This window comes from Amia ocellicauda, chromosome 4 (assembly GCF_036373705.1).
Source record: "Amia ocellicauda isolate fAmiCal2 chromosome 4, fAmiCal2.hap1, whole genome shotgun sequence".
Classification (NCBI taxonomy): domain Eukaryota; kingdom Metazoa; phylum Chordata; class Actinopteri; order Amiiformes; family Amiidae; genus Amia; species Amia ocellicauda.
The window spans coordinates 31,589,177-31,610,181 of NC_089853.1; the positions used below are offsets into that span (position 1 = coordinate 31,589,177).

Consider the following 21,005-nt stretch of genomic DNA (forward strand, 5'->3'; position numbering starts at 1 on the left):
AATTAGAGTGATTAAAGCTTATTTATTCTCCTGAATGCAAAGCAGATTAAACCCCTGTCCTTTTAAGCTTTTCATCTGCAACTATTCCACCTGCTCCCATAAGGAAGCAGTTTTCAAACTATTTTACCTATATTTCAATATTATAAATTCCTTTTACTGTTAGATGATTCTTATTTTATATGTATATCCAAACAATGTTTACAAGTTTAAAGTTTATATTTATAAATGTATTATTAAAGATATTTGTATGCTGAAGACCCTGATGAAACATCTGCATTTAAAAAAAAAAAAATAGTATGTGGGTTTTCCCTCTTTTTAAATTATGTAATGCACTGCCTTGTGAACCTGTACCTTGTGAGTGTTCTTAGGTTTACATAACTCTTTTGTCTTATTTTTAAAACAAATAAAATAAATCAACTCCTATACTTTTGTCTCCTATATCAACCTAAGTGCATCAAGCCAGCCCTTATCTTCATGCCTGATGTTGTGGTTAAATAGGCTGTAAACCAGTACTTCCTGTTTGGCAGGAAGTAACACCACAGTGACAGTTGGCTTGGCATGCATGAGCCTACCTGTTGAGGAAGATGCTGCTGACGTCGTCGTGGGTGATTGGGGGTTTCTTGGAGCTGGCAGCCATGCGCAGGGGCCGCAGGAAGTTGTTAACTAGGATGTGCAGCTGCTGGACATACTCTGCCTCTGCCTCCAGCATACTGAACACCACCTGGTTCCTCTTGCGCATACTCTCCGCATGGGGGGAGCGGATATAGTCCTGAATGATTGTCTTCCACTTCCTCCGGCACATCCAGCCACGCAGGAAGCTCTGCACCTGTCAACCCAAAGGATAATCACCCAGGTAACATGTTACATTTGGGTAGTGTTGTATTTAGGTTGCATTTTAGTTCTGCCAATTAAAATGTATTTAAGACTGTTGCAGGAACATCATATACTGACTATGCAAAGTGTGAAAGGCTGAATATTAATTTGTGAATCACAACATTTGATAAACACTTCCTGAATCTCCAAACCTAATACTCCTTCAGTTTTGCACAGTAATGTTGCATTCACATTTGATTGTGGAATTTGAATTTCAAATAATCATATCAGACACATTTTCATTATTCTGCCAACTGCCTAATTTATACAGCATTGGGGGAACTTAGCCCATCTGTGGTGAAGCAATTTTTTGATTCCCAAAAACCAGAAAAAACAACACTGAGGCATATTCCATGCAAAGACGGAGAGTGTTATTGTACAATGTTATTTAACTTTCTTGGTTTGGTTGTTTTGGTTCCAAGTTGGCTGTGGCTTTCACTTATATAATGTGGCTTTTACTTATATAATGCCCATTATAATAAAGATTGTGACATGATTAATTAAAACAAAAAGTTAAAAATGTGCTCTTACCTTATATTTAACACACTCTGCTTTGTTAGATGTTATATATGAAACAGATAAATTGATGAGTTTACCCCCTGCCTTGCCCCTACCAAAAAACTCCATACCTTTTTAATTTTCTTGATATCAGAGTCGTCATCGCTGGGGGCAGTTGTTGGGTTGGACTGAATCCTTTCATTGTCTTTGAGCAAACCTGCAATCTGTAAGAGAGCCACAATAGGAATGTAAACACATAAAAGAGCACTAATTGTATTAAAAGTTTCCCAGAAAAGTGGCCATATCGGTACTCTGCAGACTGCAATATTGGGTTTCTCCCCACATTCATGCCAGAAAAATCCCAGTGAATGCATTTCCTAAAGACAGCTATACTCAGTGTATTATCAATGCAAAAGGTACATTATCCATATTAATATATAATTGCATAAAACACTTTTTATTTGTTAGGGATTTGCCTTATTGTTGGATTGTGCCATCTAGTGATGTTCCAGATGGCACTGCTCACTTTCAGGGAACTCCTTCTTAATGAACCAGGGCAATTCATTCCATATATGAGAGTTGAAATCCATTGTACTGCTGTCATCAATGCTGGGCATTGATAATATTGATTTGGGTTACATGGAGAATGGGCCACTGAGCCACATAAATGATACATCTCAGCACAAACCGCTGCTCAGTGGCCCTGTTCACTTTGTTTTGACTGAAAGAGTTTATTATAATTTGCTAGCGATGGCTGCAGCAGGTACAATAGCTTGCGATTCATACATATTCAGCACAGGAAAAGTGTTTTATTTCAAGCGCAACATTTGCACATTAAAGTGAAATGACTATTTGATCCGTGTTACAAAGGATACACAAGGGAAAATAACGCTAGCGGGGGGATTTTTATTAGTGCAGATGTTTGCTTCAGAAAACCCTATAATAGCCGGTCAGTCTTAGATAATAGGTTAATCATAGAACCTAAGCAAGCATGCTGTAATAATGATCTGTAATAATGCAGAATCTTCTGCAACACTACACTATATTTAGCATAATGAGCCGACACAGACTATCCTGCTTAAATACAACTAAGAAAGGGTCAGCATTACACTCTTGATTTGTATGAACATTTAATAACCTTCTCAAGAAATAATGTAACAGAGAACAGTATAGCAGACTATTGCTCACACATACTCTTATCATTCTCTGGTACTCTGAACATACATATGGAGATTGGACTTTTTTCCTCCCCAGTTTCCTATCCAATTCATACCTTTTCACTTGGTTATTACATAAAAACTTTAACCCACTCGCTAATAGCAAATTACATACCTGTACATCATGGTGGTTGCATGTATGACTAGAAGAAAGTAGCATCAAACAAAAAATGAAGCTGCCAATGACTTTAGGTTTGTAGTTTTCTTTTAGTAGGTGGGGCAAAAATTCTATTTAAAAATGGGCATTGCAGGAATGTGAGTGATAACTTAGACAAGGAAAAATCCCATCCCCGAAGATTACCTCAGATTTTAGGCGTTCGATTTCAATTTCCCCATCCTCTATCTGTTGTCGAAGTTGCTTGGCAACCGTCTTCTCGGTCTCCACGATCTGGAGTAAGTGGAGATACTTCTGCATGAGAGTCTCATGCTCTGTGGCGAGGTTCCTGTAACTGTACCATGCAGACAGGCTGTTAGAGGACTGAAGACTGGAACATGTGAGTCTGCACTGCAGAGACGCAGCTATGTGCTAAGGTCATGAGGTTTGCAGCTAGCTCAGGAAAGAGGTTTTAAAAGAGCAAAAGTACTTAGAATGGGGAAAGAGGAATGTTATATTTGATTTGTGCATTTCATACTCATACATTAAATTAAGTGTGAAAAAAAAGAAAGAGAGAAAGAAAGACAAAAACTAAAAATGTCCTTTGGTTCTTCATGGCAATGTCTTGCTTCACAATGATCTGTAATGACATCCAATGTAAAAACAGGCAGTAAAGCCAATCAAGCTCACTTTCCACTTGGGACATTCTGGATTCAGATCTGCCTGCAGCATTCAGGATAGCATAATCCATAACTTATTTCAAACGTAAGACTTAAGAATGACAGCTTCACCTGCAGAGATATATATATATATATATATATATACACTCACCTAAAGGATTATTAGGAACACCTGTTCAATTTCTCATTAATGCAATTATCTAACCAACCAATCACATGGCAGTTGCTTCAATGCATTTAGGGGTGTGGTCCTGGTCAAGACAATCTCCTGAACTCCAAACTGAATGTCTGAATGGGAAAGAAAGGTGATTTAAGCAATTTTGAGCGTGGCATGGTTGTTGGTGCCAGACGGGCCGGTCTGAGTATTTCACAATCTGCTCAGTTACTGGGATTTTCACACACAACCATTTCTAGGGTTTACAAAGAATGGTGTGAAAAGGGAAAAACATCCAGTATGCGGCAGTCCTGTGGGCGAAAATGCCTTGTTGATGCTAGAGGTCAGAGGAGAATGGGCCGACTGATTCAAGCTGATAGAAGAGCAACTTTGACTGAAATAACCACTCGTTACAACCGAGGTATGCAGCAAAGCATTTGTGAAGCCACAACACGTACAACCTTGAGGCGGATGGGCTACAACAGCAGAAGACCCCACCGGGTACCACTCATCTCCACTACAAATAGGAAAAAGAGGCTACAATTTGCACAAGCTCACCAAAATTGGACAGTTGAAGACTGGAAAAATGTTGCCTGTCTGATGAGTCTCGATTTCTGTTGAGACATTCAGATGGTAGAGTCAGAATTTGGCGTAAACAGAATGAGAACATGGATCCATCATGCCTTGTTACCACTGTGCAGGCTGGTGGTGGTGGTGTAATGGTGTGGGGGATGTTTTCTTGGCACACTTTAGGCCCCTTAGTGCCAATTGGGCATCGTTTTAATGCCACGGCCTACCTGAGCATTGTTTCTGACCATGTCCATCCCTTTATGACCACCATGTACCCATCCTCTGATGGCTACTTCCAGCAGGATAATGCACCATGTCACAAAGGTCGAATCATTTCAAATTGGTTTCTTGAACATGACAATGAGTTCACTGTACTAAACTGGCCCCCACAGTCACCAGATCTCAACCCAATAGAGCATCTTTGGGATGTGGTGGAACGGGAGCTTCGTGCCCTGGATGTGCATCCCACAAATCTCCATCAACTGCAAGATGCTATCCTATCAATATGGGCCAACATTTCTAAAGAATGCTTTCAGCACCTTGTTGAATCAATGCCACGTAGAATTAAGGCAGTTCTGAAGGTGAAAGGGGGTCAAACACAGTATTAGTATGGTGTTCCTAATAATCCTTTAGGTGAGTGTATATATATATACTGTATATACAGACAGCTCTGAAAAAATTAAAAGACCACTTAACATTGATTTCTGAACTTGGAGTGGTCTCTTAATTTTTTTCAGAGCTGTATATATATATATATATATATATATATATATATAATATAAAATACCTGAATGATTTAGCACAGCTTTTTGAACCCTATACTGATTCCTCGCCAGCTGTGTACTCAATTTCAGTTTATTATTGTAGAAAGCGCACAAAATGGAGAAGTACGCCTGAAGTAGGAGCTGCAGGAAAAGGCAGCAGGGGTCATCTTAGTCTGGCTAATGGAGGTGAATACATGTCTAGAACAGCACACTGTGGGCCCCTTATTCTATGTGACAAAGGATTGAACTCATGATGCAGTCTTAGCCTTCCCTCAGCCTAGCCTTTCACACAGAGCAGCAGCAGACTGGACATAGTGTTAGTGAGAATAACAGTAGAGCAACCTGGAGAGGTAGAGTCAGACCTCTCTGCTGCCGCGGAACATTACAGGAAACTGGTTAAGCACATAGAAGAAAACAGTCTCCTTTATTTAATTAAACCCAATAGTAGGTAATTAACTGCCCTTGTTTCTCTCAGTGTTCTCATAATATACATATATCATCACCATCATCAGCAAAGGAATCCCAAAACCTAATACCTAATCCACTGCTGGATGAAGGCCTCCCCAAGATGTTTCCAGTTGCTTCAATCTATAACTTCTACAAAGTTTATTATTTAATCTTCCCATCATTTCTGTGGTGGTCTTCTAGGTGTTTTTTCATCTCTTGGGAGCCATTCGATAGCTTTCTTTCTGTTCATCTTTGGGCTGTTCTTCTTGCAATGTGTCCGGCTCATTGTCATCTGAAGATGTTCACACGTTCAATTATGTCACATATTTGTGGTCATTCTCAGATTCATGAATTTCTTTATCTATCCCTTCTTGTTATTCCAAGCATACATCTTCCCGTGCTCCTTTGTGTCGTCTGCAGTTTCTGTTACATGTCTGGATTTAGTGACCAGGTTGCAGAACCATAAGTGAGCACTGACAATATGCATCAATCAAATACTTTTCTCTTCCGACAAATTAGTAGATTTCCTTTCAACAGCGTACTGTTTCTTCCAAGTGTATTCCATCCATATACATATACTCACCAATACATTCTATAAATATTGGCTTAATATGGTTGACCATACATACTGGCAGTCATGTTGCTCTTCATAAAACTTTCCACAGGACACAGCCCTTCCATGAGGTACAGGCCCTTCATGACAGAAAGTCACTTTTGCACACATATGGAATATGCACTATGATGAATGTATTCAAATGCACAAGTTCCCACAGAATCCAAATTTGTGGCGAGTAACTTTTTCATGCAAATCAGATTTTTTTAAATATTTTTTTTATTTGCCCATTTTCACTGGCTCTTCCATCTCCTAGACAGTGCTCTTAGGATGCATCAGATGCCTATTTAGATCCACAGGTGCTTCAGAAACATGCCCTTGCCTAATTGCCTTTAAAAAGAGACAGTTAAAACATTGTGACTCTGGTAAGACTTCCAGACATGTGAATTGTTCTGAGGTAACCTCTGTTTTAACATGCAAGCAGCATCGTTCAACAGTACTCATTGGAAAGTGTGTGGGACCTAAAGCATAGGCCTCTGCCATTCTCCACTAGGAGAGGGGCTGCTAAAGAGTGATGAAGTGAAGGGAAGTCTATCATGGAAATTGGCTGTGTAATAATGTCACTTTAATAATGTAATAATTTTCACATCTAATGTTAAAGATGCAGTCTTTCATATGAAGTACCACCATATTTCTGATGCCAGCACTCAAGTCATCACTATTTGACCTCCTGGATGATAAACGAGCACATAGTACCAAGTATTGATGCCCATGGCCCTTCTGTACCACGTCACCCCAGATTACAACAGTGATACATTACAGCCATTATGTCATCTTTCTTTTATGCGTTAGGTATTACAAAAAAGAAAAACGAGATTCAGAAGGTACAATAAGGAGAAGAAGGAGAAGGGGAAGCGGGAGAAGCAGTAGAAGGAGAAGAGGTAGGAGAAGGAGGAGAAGATTTGGTTCTGTTTTTCTTGTTTTTTTTTTTTTTTGGTTCCCTTTACAATAAATGTGTGGGTTATAAAAGATCTCATATTTACAGTGGAATAAGCTGATTGTAAACTCAGTGCACTGTTTAGCTAGAGATTTGGGTATGCTAACCTTCCCTTTGTGCCCTCCTGTGTGTAGACATTCTTTGCAAAAACCTAGCGAAACTGAAAAAGCAGAAGAGTAGTCCAGATGTACTCTGACATACAGCAAGTTGTAGAAGCTCCATGTATCCTATCTGTTGACCTCAAGGTGACGATTAACACTCATTTCAGGTACAACAACTGTATTCATTGAAACAACTACCACATTCAAACAAATCCCATAACAGTCAATGGCATGTTAAAACTGTACACAACTGAACACAATATTCAAATTACTGATTTGTAATTGTGGAATAAACATGCTCTTAGGTGCAAACTATTGAAAGTGAGAGGAATGGATTATTTCATTGTAAGCATTGACTTCAATATCACGAGCCTTCAAATAAAGCCACATTCCCTTTCATAAGTTAGCTTGGTAAATGGCATGCACAATTGCAATTGAAAGCATTCACTCTCATTTGGAACAATATTATTAAGTGATTCATTTCGTTGAGTATATATTATACTGATATATACATTGTTCAGAGTTTGTTAAAAACTGATTCAGCCTAGAGAAACTTAAAGATTACAGTTGCAAAATTACAGCAGGTAATGGGTCATGTCTTTCATTTTCTTGAAGAGAGGCTGACAGAGAAAGACCAAAACAACAGGAAGTGGAAGAAAGACCAAATGACAGAGTGTGGAGAATGACAATGGGAGAAAAATATAGAAAAAGGTAGACAGAGGAAAGAGAAAAAGATAAATGGATAGATAGATAGAGAAGAGACAGAGAGAAAGCAGAGAGTGGAATAACAAATTCCCCAGTACCTTGCATGTGTTATTGCTGCTACCCATTCATCACAGTCTTTCACATCCTCTGTACGCAACTCCAGGGCCTTCTGGTTGTCATGGTTGAAGTTAACAGTGAAGTAGTACTGCAATAAAAAAACACAGGCTCTCACTTAGCGCTTTTCCACCGACAAGGAGCCGGTGCTAGTTCGGAGCCGGTGCCTTATTTGGAACCATTTTTTAATTTCCACCTCAAAGAACTGGCTCCGTTCCGGCACGGAGCCACTTTTTCTGGCACCAAAAACTTGCTGGTCTGGAACCTAAGAACCAGTGACGTCAGGAGCCAGGGGGCGGGGTAAAGTCGTCTCCACCAAAAGTTATTTGCCGGAGTGCAGCCGCCATGTTTAAAATGCCAGCAGAGACGCGAGCAGTGAGGAGAGTTTTGATTAAAAATTAGTGAAATCAGTAGCGAACAGCGGTCTGTCAGAGACACTACAGTGACAATATGGTCTCACCAGGTCAATAACTAGTTAGTTGTTGGCAAATGGCAGCGATGAGAGACGACTGAGCGCAGCTTCCGTGAAAGGAAAGACATGTTACAGCGATATTATTATGATGGAGAGTTAATGCGACGATATAGATTGGACAGAAATGTTGTTTGTTAATGAACTGGTCATTAACTGGTCCGGTGTGATGCCAAATCCAGCGCCCCTATGAGTCACGTGTCCCGGGTTGGTTTGCGCATGATTAATATTTTATGAATAAATTCATTTTCTTAGTACAGGGCGAATTACACAAAACATACATTTTTTTTTTATTATTATTTTTATTTCTTGGCAGACACCCTTATCCAGGGCAACTTACAACATAAGTGCAAACAAAGTGCAAACATACAGTGAAGTACAAGGCATCAATCATTACAAATTCAATTTAGCTAAAACAGCAATTCAAAATAATACATTTTACAAATTCCAATTACAATTTACACAAGTACAGTAAGTGACTTCCTACATCCTGGACGGTGAAAGCTAATTGCTGTCAAGATGTAGGGTCACAGTCAAGGGCTACGGGAAAGGGAGCAAGGAGGAAAACAATCAAGAACGCGAGAAGCATAATAAGAACTGTGAAGTGCTATCTAGCAGGGATAGAGGACTAATATTACAAGTACTGTCGGAAAAGATGCGTCTTGAGTAAGCGCCGGAGTGAGGTCAAGGACTCTGCTGTTTTGACTTCGGTGGGCAGGTCGTTCCACCATTTAGGGGCCAGGGATGAGAAGGAGCGGCTCTGGAGGAAGGAGAGTGGAGAGGAGGAAGAGTTAGTCTTCTGGCACTGGAGGAGCACAGTGGTCTGGAGGGGATGTATGGAGAGACGAGTGACTGAAGGTAGCTTGGTGCAGTGTGGTCAAGATAGTGGTAGGTGAGGGTCAAAGTCTTGAACTGAATGCGTGCCAGTATCGGTAGTCAGTGGAGGGAGTGGAGCAGTGGCGTAGCATGTGCGAATCGTGGCAGAGAGAATACCATACGAGCCACAGAGTTCTGGATGAGCTGGAGCGGCGGGTAGTAGATGCAGGCAGGCCGGCCAGGAGGGAGTTGCAGTAGTCCTGGTGGGAGAGGATTAGTGACTGGACGAGCAGCTGAGTCGAGTAGTCGGTGAGGAAGGGACGGATCCGGCGTATGTTGCTCAGGAAGAATCTACAGGTGCGTGTCAGCATGGTGATGTGCTGGGTGTAGGAGAGCACAGGATCGAGGGTCACTCCTAGATTTGTAGCGGAAGAAGAAGGAGAGAGTGTGGTGGATTCCAAGTGGATCTTGATGGGGAGGTCAGCAGAAGGTGAGGAAGAGTGAGGGAAAAACAAGAGATCCGATTTGGAGAGGTTGAGCTTGAGGTGGTGCGAGTGCATCCAGGCGGAAATAGCAGACAAGCATGAAGAGATGCGAGAGGGGATGAGAGGGTCAGAAGAGGGAAAAGACAGGAAGATCTGGGCATCATCAGCGTAGAAGTGGTAGGAGAAACCATGGGAAGCGATGAGGGGGCCCAGGGAGCGAGTGTAGAGAGAGAACAGGAGGGGGCCCAGGACGGAGCCTTGGGGAATGCCTGTGAGGAGAGGTTGCGGGGTGGATGAGGAGCCTCGCCATGTCACTTGGTAGGTCCGGTCGCTGAGGTAGGAGGAGAATCAGGTGAGAGCAGTCCCAGAGATTCCAAGGTCAGCAAGGCAGGAGATGAGGATGGAGTGATCAATGGTGTCAAATGCTGCGGAGAGATCAAGGAGGATGAGGACTGAGGAGAGGGAGGCCGCCCGAGCACAGCTGAGGGAGTCAGTGACAGCCAGAGAGCCGTCTCAGTGGAGTGAGCTGTGCGGAAGCCGGATTGCAGAAGATCAAGGAGTGAGTGTTGGGACAGAAAGTCAGAGAGCTGACGGTGGACCGCCTGCTTGAGAGACTTGGAGAGGAAGGGGAGTAGGGAGACAGGGCGGTAGTTCTGAGGAGAGGTGGCATCAAAGGTTGGTTTCTTGAGCAGTGGGATGACAGCAGCTTGTTTAAATGCAGAGGGGAAACAGCCAGAGAGGAGTGAGGAGTTGAGGAGGGAGGAGATGAAGGGGAGAAGATCAGGAGCAGTTGCTTGGAAGAGGCGAGAAGGGAGAGGGTCCAGGGCACACATTGTGGGTTTGTGACGTAGCAGGAGAGCAGAAACTTCAGCATCTGAGAGAGGTGAGAAAGAAGAAATGGAAGCTTGATCGGTGGGAGGTTTCAGTGTGATGGGAGATGAAGGTGGAGTATTGAAGAGCCTGCGGATGTCTGCAATCTTGGAGGAGAAGAAGGAGGCGAAATCATCAGCAGTGAGAGATGGGGGAGGAGGAGGGGGGGGGGGCAAGGAGGGAGGAGAAGGTGGAGAAGAGTTTGCGAGGGTTGTTGATAGTGGATTTGAAGAGAGATTGGAAGTAAAACTTCTTGGCTGAGGTGAGAGAGGACGAGAATGTGGACAGTAGGGTGCGGTAGAGTTCGAGGGCGGCTGGGAGTTTGGTCCTTTTGCACTTTTGTTCGGCGGCATGCAGACTAGTTCGGGTTGCACGGAGAACAGCAGAGAGCCAAGGCTGAGGAGGGGAGGGACGGGCAGGACGAGACGTGAGAGGACAGAGAGAGTCAAGGGAGGAGGTGAGGGAGGAGAACAAAGAGGAGGTAGCACAGTTGACAGATAGATGGGAAAAACAGTCAATGGAAGGTAAGAGAGTGAGGGCAGTGGAGGCAAGGGTGGAGGGGGAGACAGAGTGGAGATTACGGCAGAAGGTGACCAAGGGAGTGGGTGGAGTGGGGAGGAAGGGGAGGGAAAGGGAGAAGGAAATTAAGTGGTGGTCCGAGATGTCCATGGGTGTCACGGAGAGTGTTGAAGGGGAGCAGCCTCTAGAGAAGATGAGGTCTAGCTGGCGGCCAGCCCTGTACAGTAAGAGATCAAATACACAGTAAGATCTGTTACAGTGATGCGCTTTGCAAGCGATCACACGCCAGCAGTGCTGACAATGTATTATTATTATTATTATTATTATTATTATTATTATTATTGTGTATTTGTTAGCAGATGCTCTAATCCAGGGCGACATTCAACACATAAGAGCATTGCTGCGTGTCTGGCAACAGGGACAACGTAACAGTGATTTGCGACCATCATCCCAGACTTCATCAATAAGCACAATTTCCCATCAAACCATTAACATCACCTGAGATCTTCAACAGGTTATTGATCTGCCACGACTGCGCTGAAAATACCCCCAAAACAGCCGCATCCATAATCAATAGACTAGTCTATAGTCATTGTGTTTAAACAAGAATAAAAGTAAAAATACGCCACAAAATGAATGAAAATGTATCCACTCATACAAAGTATATTCATAATGAACTGTGTGTGCAGTGACGAATGCATGTATTTTATTCAATACAGTAAAAGTGTTTGAAATAGCGAATCGCTGTAAATCCCTTAATGCATCAATAAAAATAAATAAAAATAAAAGGCTGAGTTATCTTAGCATATTCGTATAGCTGTATTTGCGTTTCTGCTTGTCTACATGTGATCTCGCGTTTTTTGTTTTGCTTTTTACAATGATTTTGATTGTGATGGTTAAATAGGGTTTAAAGTCGCAGTCCTCGGTGCTGATTATTACTGCTGTGTGTGACGCTGAATGAGTTTGGTTGTGATGTATAATAGGGTTTAAGGTCGCAGTCCTCGGTGCTGATTATTACTGCTGTGTGTGACGCTGAATGAGTTTGGTTGTGATGTATAATAGGGTTTAAGGTCGCAGTCCTCGGTGCTGATTTTTACTGCTGTGTTTCTCTTCTACTCCGCGCTTGGGAACGCCCACACCAGTGACGTCAGCGTTCGGTTCCAAAACCGGTGGAAAAGCGCGCCGGTTCCCAAAATCATCAGCTGGTTCCCAGGCCGAGCACCGGCTCCGGCTCCAGCACCGGCTCTTTGTCCGTGGAAAAGCGCTAACTGTGAGCAGGGGCTTGTGCTGCATCACCAGACCTGCAACAGCCTGCTAACCCAGAGACCATTCAGCTATGTATTTGATCCCCCACCCACTATTCTGAGAGTTTGATGAAAGAACATAATCTGCAACAGTGCACCGATTTCCACTTTGAGTCCAGGGTAGTACACGGTCATTTATAAAAGTGTGAATACATGTTTTGTCCTGTTTGTCTCTGTTCTTTTAATGTTAGATTTTTTGGTTTAGTTTGGTTTCATTTTTCCCCACCCCCAACATTTATGTCCACGGTTGCATTCAAATGAAGAAAACCAACAACCAAGTGACTGTAACAATTGAAACAGGAGAAAGGACACAATTGTCTCAAATGCTCGTACAAGGATATGTATGAACTGGAGTGAGCTAAACGCAGGTAAGTTTAAAAAGATTAGTGGCTCTGTGACCTCTGTCAATCAGTTTTCGACCTATGATGAAAACAACTACCTTCTATTGGGATTTCTGCAGGTGTTATGTGTGCTTTGAGCTGAAGTCATTTCTCCCAATGTTGTTGTTGAAATACATGTAATGTATACCATATTGTCAATGTAACATAGTACAAACACACATTTCCAACTAGTGACACTTTTATTTCTTACCACTATACTTGTGTAGAATGCATTGCTTTCAAGCCATTAAAGCACTTGGATTTTTTTCTCCTCAGTGAGCAGAATGGATTTTCCCTTTTTTTGCATTTTTCACATGGATGGCACTCCCCCACCTTCCAGACTGGTCACAGTCTCCTGCAGTTTAGCAGAAGGTGAATAACATTTTTGGCACCATGGCATTAGAGAGAGAGAGAGAGAGAGAGTCGTTCCAGTCCTGCAGTCACCCATATGGAACTCTTCTCATTAAAAATAGCCATGTTCACTGACTCCCCGCCCGCCATATTTTTGCTATCACGATGCTACAGTAATTTTATGTATTTGTTTTGGAATGAATGTAACTGCAAGTGTCCTTGTCTCACTTCCACCTACCAGCTTTCACCTGTTTTTTCAGAGCTTTATCTTTACTTGCCTATGATATTCTACCAAGTAGAATTCAAAATGGCTGATTTCAACTGGACAGAATTTAGCGGCTGTTGCTAAACTGGTTCAAATCTAAAGGGAGAAAACTGGAGTCACTTTCAAACTGTAGTCCAAAATCCATCTGATTGATATTGATTTCCTCTACACCCTACTGTAACAAAGTTAGGTTGTTCATGGGAATGTATGACAGAAAGAGGAAAGTTAATATATTTTAATGGAAATCTATATTTTATATATTGTATACATATCCCAGGAGTTTTATATGGTTTTACAAATACTAACATACAATGATCTACTGTACATGTGCACATCATCACTGTGTCTATATATGATTATATAAAAATCCACATATAAGAACTAATTAATTTACGTTACAATAATTGTCATGTTTAAGAGACAAAATCCTTTAAATAACCTGGTGGTTACATAATCCCTATATCATATATATATATATATATATATATATATATATATATATATATATATATATATATATATATGAACCAGACAAAATCAGAAGTAACATTTATGAAAATCAGTTTCCATTTTAACACTGTCCACATCTCCACAGAATGCCTTCACCATCGCCAACACAGTGTCTATCATCACCGCCATACTTGTACACCATTTTTTAAATCTATAACAATGGGGATCAGGATAAAAACAAACAAAACAACAACAACAACAACAAAAATCAATGAGGAAAAATATGTTCTGTCAGTTTCTCTGCTCCTCTTGTTTTTCCTTTAAAAGCCTCCTCCAGCTCATGATGGATTTCTCTCCCCTGAGAAAAGTGATTAGATCTAAAAGCTGGAAACGTATTACATAACTATACACTACCTGTTACCTAGCAACTCATTTTTCTGCTGGTGGCTGAAGTTGGCAGTTCCCGCCTCACTCCATTTTGAACAGGCCTTTTCGTTTACTTTTTTTTCTACTGCATTCTCTGACTGAATTACGCATCATAGAAAGCCTTAATTGTCCTTAATTATTATTATTTATTTCCAGGTTTTTCACCTTCGTCTTTTTCATGAAGATGGTATTGTTTGTTGATTGCTCATTTTATTTTATGTTTATGAAAACAGAGCCAAGAAAAACACTAAAAACGTATCTCATATTTATGCAGCACACCAGGTCTTCCAAAAACTGATCTGCCTCTTATCTTAACGTACAGATTTCTGATGCAATGTCCTCAAGTTGAAACACATAAGACATAATGGGAAAATGGGTATACAACAGTATTTTGTGAAATATTAGTTGCACCTGTTTGGATTGCTGTGTGAATGACTTGTAACCAATATATGTTCATACATATATCTACAGGCAATAGCTCATATTCCCTTGCATGAAAGATGTAAAAAAGTTTTAACTATAACACTAAAGAACCCAGTGTGATGTACACATCACAAAGATTTAACAGGCGTGACAAGAATATATTATCCCAATTCCCAAGACCTCTGTACATGTCACGCTGGGTCTCCAATGGATGCATATTTTTATTAATTTAGAAACACCTTTACACACCCTGACCCTCCAAATTGAATGGCCATGGCACGGCCTCGACCAGAAGCTTATCACTGCAGTTCCACTGCACTGCACTACAGGCCGAGGTGATTGACATTCGTCTCAAAACAAGAGTGACAGATGTGAGGGATCTTCTCCACACCAGCCCAGACACAACAGCACGACCATCTGCAGCTATCAGTTCAGGTTGCATCTATAGGGCTATAATGCTGACTCTAGCACAAGTGAGTCTTCCCCATTCCTAGTGCATCAGTGAGCTGTCTTCATTTCAAGTGTGATTTCCTTCCTGCCAGTCTAGCCAAGCTAGCTGTCTTGCCCAGACTGCCTCATCACTGTGAAATGGAGCTGGAGTTCGTCCTGGGTTTACACCAACTCATCAGCCCATTACCCCTCCCCCACTTCCCTCCCTCTGTCCTCTACTTTCAAACCCTTGCTAATGAATTATCTAGGGCTGCAATTATTTCTCATCATGGATTAAACAGGGCACACAGACATGAAGTCTGCTTCCCTTTCCCTGCTTTCTCCCAGCCTCCATCCAGAGCTCTCACCAGCAGCATCTTAAAAGTCATTCTCAGTTTTTAAGTGTACAGCACTACAGCTTGATATGTATGATAATCATGATGATGCTAATCATAATAATAATAATTTTGATCATAACAGCATCCCATAATAAATTATTGATGAGGAAACGTTCTTAAAATATGACAGGTACTATCATAATAAGATAATACCTGGGACGTTATGTATTTAATTTCTTCTTCTTTTTATTATTACAATTATTAATGTATCCTGTCATTTTCTCAACATTTTGTTCGCAATGATAAGACAGACAGTTAGGGAACAATGAACAAGAAAAGACAAAGGAAGTGAGAACATGACACACCTTGCTTGCCCTCTGAGCTCGGTGCTAGATGTGTCATTACAAGCCCCCTATACTACGCTACTGTACAGCACAGCTTGTAACGGCAACCACGCTACAGATCTGCATTAAACACATAACTAAATCCCTAAGCGAAAAACATTTGCATAAGTAATGAGACTAATATAATCAACACTACGGCTACAGTAAAATATATCTCCCCTGACCCTTTCACTGCCTTATGAGTGCTCAAAAACAAATAATGTATGTTTTTTCTCATCAATCTATCCATACTTCATTGAGGGGAAGTAAATGTTTTTCTTCACTGGCCTATCTCTCTTCACATCCAATGATTCTTGGCCTTGCCTGTCGCTTGTCTCGCTCCTTGCTACAATCCTGTTCACTCATGTACTCCCTCTCTTGTCCATCTATTACTGGGTGCTTCATTGCACCTTTCCCTCTCTCTCACCTTTCTGTATTTCCCATTCTGCTTTGACTCCCTGTACTAGATCCAGCTGTCCTGGGATTTCAAAACTGAATGGTGTCTCACCAACTACCTCCTCAAAAACCAAACTGCATTCCCAGAATCTTAAAACCTCCGCCCCCCCGACTACTCACAACAGATCATGTCACACGCAAACTTTGTGTAATTCTCTATTCTCCTACATGCTTGCTATTCAAACATACTGCACTGTAATCCTTTACACCAGTGTTTCCCAGACCTGTCCTGGAGGACCCCCTGCCCTGCTGTTTTGTGTTCCAACTGAGCTCTTAATTGCTTAATTGAATCCTTAATTGAACTATCAATGCAATATATGGTTTAATTGAGTAATTAAGAGCTTGATTGTAACAAAACCCAGCAGGGCAGGGGGTCCTTGAGGACCAGTTTGGGAACACCATTTGCTGTTGTAGCTGTATCATTCATCCGTTTTTTTTTCACTTCCCTGTTTAATTTACTGTATTGCACTGGTTCCTGGTTTTGATCTTGCATTTGAGACAATTTTGCTTGATTTAAAAACCTTATGAAAATCTCCTATATAATCACAGATTCAGTCCTCTGATTGTCCCCAGTTCATAATTAGATATTACATTTCATATAGCTTTTTAATATCCAATTTAATCAGTTATTTAATTCAATTCACCTTCATTAACATTATGAAATTAAATGCTTAGTCTTTTATGTTTATCTAAATTAAATTTGATAAATATGTGTATCTCATAATTTACATATCTGATATCTTCAGTTGACTAAGTCTTTATGGTTAAAATTAAACAACTTAAAAGTAACATCATAAGCAGGGTCAAACTATATCCTCTTTTCAGTAGTTTAGAACTCCAATTTAGCGTTAGCATGAGCGATTGGTTATATGAAGCATTTGGCGCTACACTGAGGGGAATTACATTTTTTATAGTTTGTCGAGTGAAACTGAATGGGTGCAACTGGGGTTGTTTACCCTCGAAATGATAAATTCCACTAAAGGTCACACTTTACAATAATGACCACCAATTCTTAATTAATTCATGTGTGGGAATAACACTTGATTTTCCACTTAATTCTGATGTTAATCACATGTTTGAGCACTAACCCAAAACCTAGTCTGTCTCCCTATCCATAACCCTGACCCTAACCTTGTTATACATGTATTTAACAACAGGACTCAGATGAAGGGCATAAGTTATTCATGTGTTTTTCCTGTGGTATTAAGAACTGGTGCCATTTTTGCAAAGTGTCAACTCTATGTCCTTTAAAATGGCTACTCGTTAGCAAATGGCTACTGGCTACTACTATCCATAGTAAAATATCACTTTCCCCACTAAGGTGAAGTATGGTCTCCTACAATTTCATTACATCAGTAATGTGGTGCAATGTGGGAGGATAAAAGTATTGTCTTCCATGAACTAAACAAATGAAAACATTTTGGGGTTACTTTTCTGCAAATAAGATTCTGTTTTTCTTTCAGGAAAACATTGAGAATGTGCAAACCCAGCCAAGATTGTATTACATACATATACATGAGAATACTTGTATATAAATATACTAGATGTTTAGAAGAAAGTAGTATTTCTTTTTTTTTTTCTTTGAAGAGATCTAATTTATGGAGAGATGTAGTTCATGGATCGTACGTATATCATTGTAAACTTAATTAGAGCGTATATTCCAAATACTCGCCCTCAACTCTGCCCTGCCCCACAGAGCAATGAGACTGACAGAATTCACACTCCTATAATGGAGACATCAGGTGAGAAAGAAACAGACCATTACACATTTTTCCTCCATTGCACAGGTATCTCTTTATCTTGGCTAGCATTAGCTTTATGTCTCTTTGGAAAGGGCAGTCGATACCTCCTACCCTTCTGCAGAAATAACCGAATGTCCCAGCTACCTTGTGTGATGCTGTCGGATCAATAGAGCCTTATTAGTGTTTCCTTACATGCACGGATACACATACGCTGTTCACGGAGGGGACAATGCATGTTAACTCATTATGAGCTGGCCTGCTGGATTCAAAGCTGCCAAAGACAAAGGCTGGAATCATCCACGGCCCTAATAGAAATACACCACATACCCTGGTTAAAGGAAATGTAAGAACATAAAGGCTATTCAATCCATCGTGTATGTAAATGGCTAGCAGATTGCTCCCAATTAATGCAGCCAAAGGTAAGCATGTGTGTCTCTACACATGGTGCAATCTCTGAAGTAGGACAAAAAGTGTAAGATACACCGACACAAACCAGTTACATCCAGCACAATGGTTTGGCATTTATTTAAATTATTTTAGCTGATTTCCCTAAATATTGATAGTAACTCTTATGGATAACATTGCTTCTCTCTCTCTCTCTCTCTCTCTCTCTCTCTCTCTCTGTCTCTCTCTCTCTCTCTTGATCTCTGTAACTGTCAGCTCAGGTATGCCAAAATCTGCAATTGACATTAAAAAGCATATATTTCACAGTACACTTTTTATATCTATTTAACTCATAATTTCATTTAATGTGTTTCTTGTCATTACACAGAGTCACAACTTTCTGACCTTTTCTCTGTTATTAACACCCTACCCTATTTTGGGAAATTCTGGCCAAATTGCACTTCAGTCAGCACGCTTTATAAACTAATCAAGGCTGAGGTCACACCCAGAAAAACCAACAGGACAATCATACCAATCTTTAAAAGGCTAAAATGTCATTGTAGGGTTTTCCAAAGTGAAATATGGATTCTAGGCACACTAGTCAACTTAATCTTTAGTTTGCCACACAGATGTTGCAAATGCCTATAAAAGTCACCCCATTCATTACTCATTTTTTAACACGATTTTAATCTTCATTAGCCAGATAGTCATTTCTGTTTGGAAAAAGATAAATTAATAAGGAAAAAACTACTTCTGTCAAGCTTTCCTTTTGGAGCAGCTGACAACAACAGACTATCTTCTGGTGCAATTTAGTCACTGAGTAACAATAAATAGAACAGATTTATTTTCTGTCATTTTTTATTTGAAGGGGAACTCTACATTAAAATAAGTCTGCTTTTCACTTGTATTTGTTTAACAAACTGAAAAATATTGTACCATATCTTCTCTTTTAAAGTTATCGACTTTAAGTTGTTTATTTGTTTCATGTGAAATGTGACAACGCCTCTATTTCATGTCAAAATGACATTTTGTTTGCCTTGAAGCCCTTTGCGATGCAGGTGCTGTTGTCAGTGCTATTGAAAGTTTATTTGTTGTTAAGGGGGAAAAACAAATCAAAAGAGGTAATTGTAAATAAAAGAATTATTGTTGAGGACACAATGACTCATTACTATACTGTACACTATAGTGTTAACTGATTTTAAAAGACCATGTTATTCTCCTGTAATATTTTCATTTGGAACCAATTAAAACAGCTCTAATTTCAACATAATTAATTACTGTAACCAAGGGAAGTCCAGACTCTGACTACTATACCATGCAAAAGAGGGTCACTGTGACAGATTGTCTCCTGAAATAGGTTCATCACATAAAACAATGACATACTACAATCTGTGCATCTGTGGCTGTTACAGGCCATGTCACTGCAATGCAGCAATTCGAGTCAATGTCTCTCACTCCAGACACCTGCAGAGGTAGAGGTTATTCAGGAGTGGGTGTTACACATGCACACACATACACATACACACACATGCATGCACACGAACGCACACACACACACATTTTTAGCAATTGATTTCTATTCACTTGATTCAAGGAACTTGGCATGGTTTTCTTAATTAAATCAGTCACTTTATAAAGTATGAATGATCATGTGAGGATGAATCCTTCTTCTTCTTCAAAATTGAGCAGTATAGGGCACTGTATTTAGGGAAACTTTATTAAGTAACTGGGTCTCAAACAGCATGACCTAATTTTGTGTGTGGGACCCATCTCAGTCTTTAGTCTATGTTCATGTTCATTGCCTGTACAAACTGAAAATCAGCTTTTAGACTGGGAAACCAAGCTAGAAGATAATCATCTGCACAGAGAGGACAACCATCAGGCAACCATCAAAACCATGTTTTGCTCATGTAAGGATTACAACAACAAAAAAACTTAAAATATGTAATGTGATTGTAAAGGAATGAATGATGATACATATAAATTTATTATCAACAAGCTTTGTAATTCATTTGTTCTTTTTGAATGGCCTATTGTTTAGGTTACAATGCTGTGCAATGCTTTTGGTATATCCAGTTAAAAAGAGAAACAAAAATACTCAGATGTCACAAATAACTGAGACGCAGTGCGAAGCCGTATTGCAAATTCATTGGCCCTTCCACATTGCTTCTTCAGATGCAAATAGGAGTTGCCATAGTAACTGTGGGCTTAAACGCAGTTATTTTTAAATAAGGGGGAAAAAAATAAGACGTTAAAAAAGTGGAACATTCAGTCCAAGAATATAACAACAAAAACAACCAATAAAATCTTTTTTTTTTTTTTTTTTGCCAGCGTCACAAATGATAAAGTGTCTTTACAAGGCGCCTGCTGACTTGGCATTAATTCTTTACCCTTTCCCTAAGCCTGTAATCCAAACAGATAAAACTGACTCCTCAGGCCATTGATTACCCTGTTAATAAAGCAGGGCTGTAATTCATATACCCTGACCTTTTTTCTGTAATACAAGTCATTGTGGTATTCATTGACTGATGTAGCGAGCTGATTTAAAGAACTGCTGACTGGTTTGTGTCAGCACATAGAAATGCAAGATAAAGAGAACATTGACTTTGTGAGTTTAATGTTTCTACAGTGAGCTGAAGCTAAGGTCATGAAGTGACCTGAAATGGAGTTATATGATGCTTTGCACTGCCTTCCTGCATTAGACTAACTATAACTTATGAAACCTCCCAGATGCACGTGTCTCTACCT

At 40.3% G+C, this 21,005-nt stretch overlaps 1 protein-coding gene across 1 annotated transcript in view; it reads right to left on the reverse strand.

Moving 5' to 3' along the window:
- The window catches only part of rasgrf1 (Ras protein specific guanine nucleotide releasing factor 1), a 47,609-nt gene that overhangs the window by 19,943 nt on the left and 6,661 nt on the right, over positions 1 to 21,005 (reverse strand). Inside the window, exons 2-5 of the mRNA XM_066701886.1 lie at positions 7,752 to 7,858; positions 2,890 to 3,037; positions 1,503 to 1,595; positions 573 to 826 (exon numbers count right to left, since the gene is read on the reverse strand). Of these exons, the coding sequence (XP_066557983.1) occupies positions 573 to 826; positions 1,503 to 1,595; positions 2,890 to 3,037; positions 7,752 to 7,858 (602 nt within the window). The remainder of the gene's footprint in view (positions 1 to 572; positions 827 to 1,502; positions 1,596 to 2,889; positions 3,038 to 7,751; positions 7,859 to 21,005) is intronic.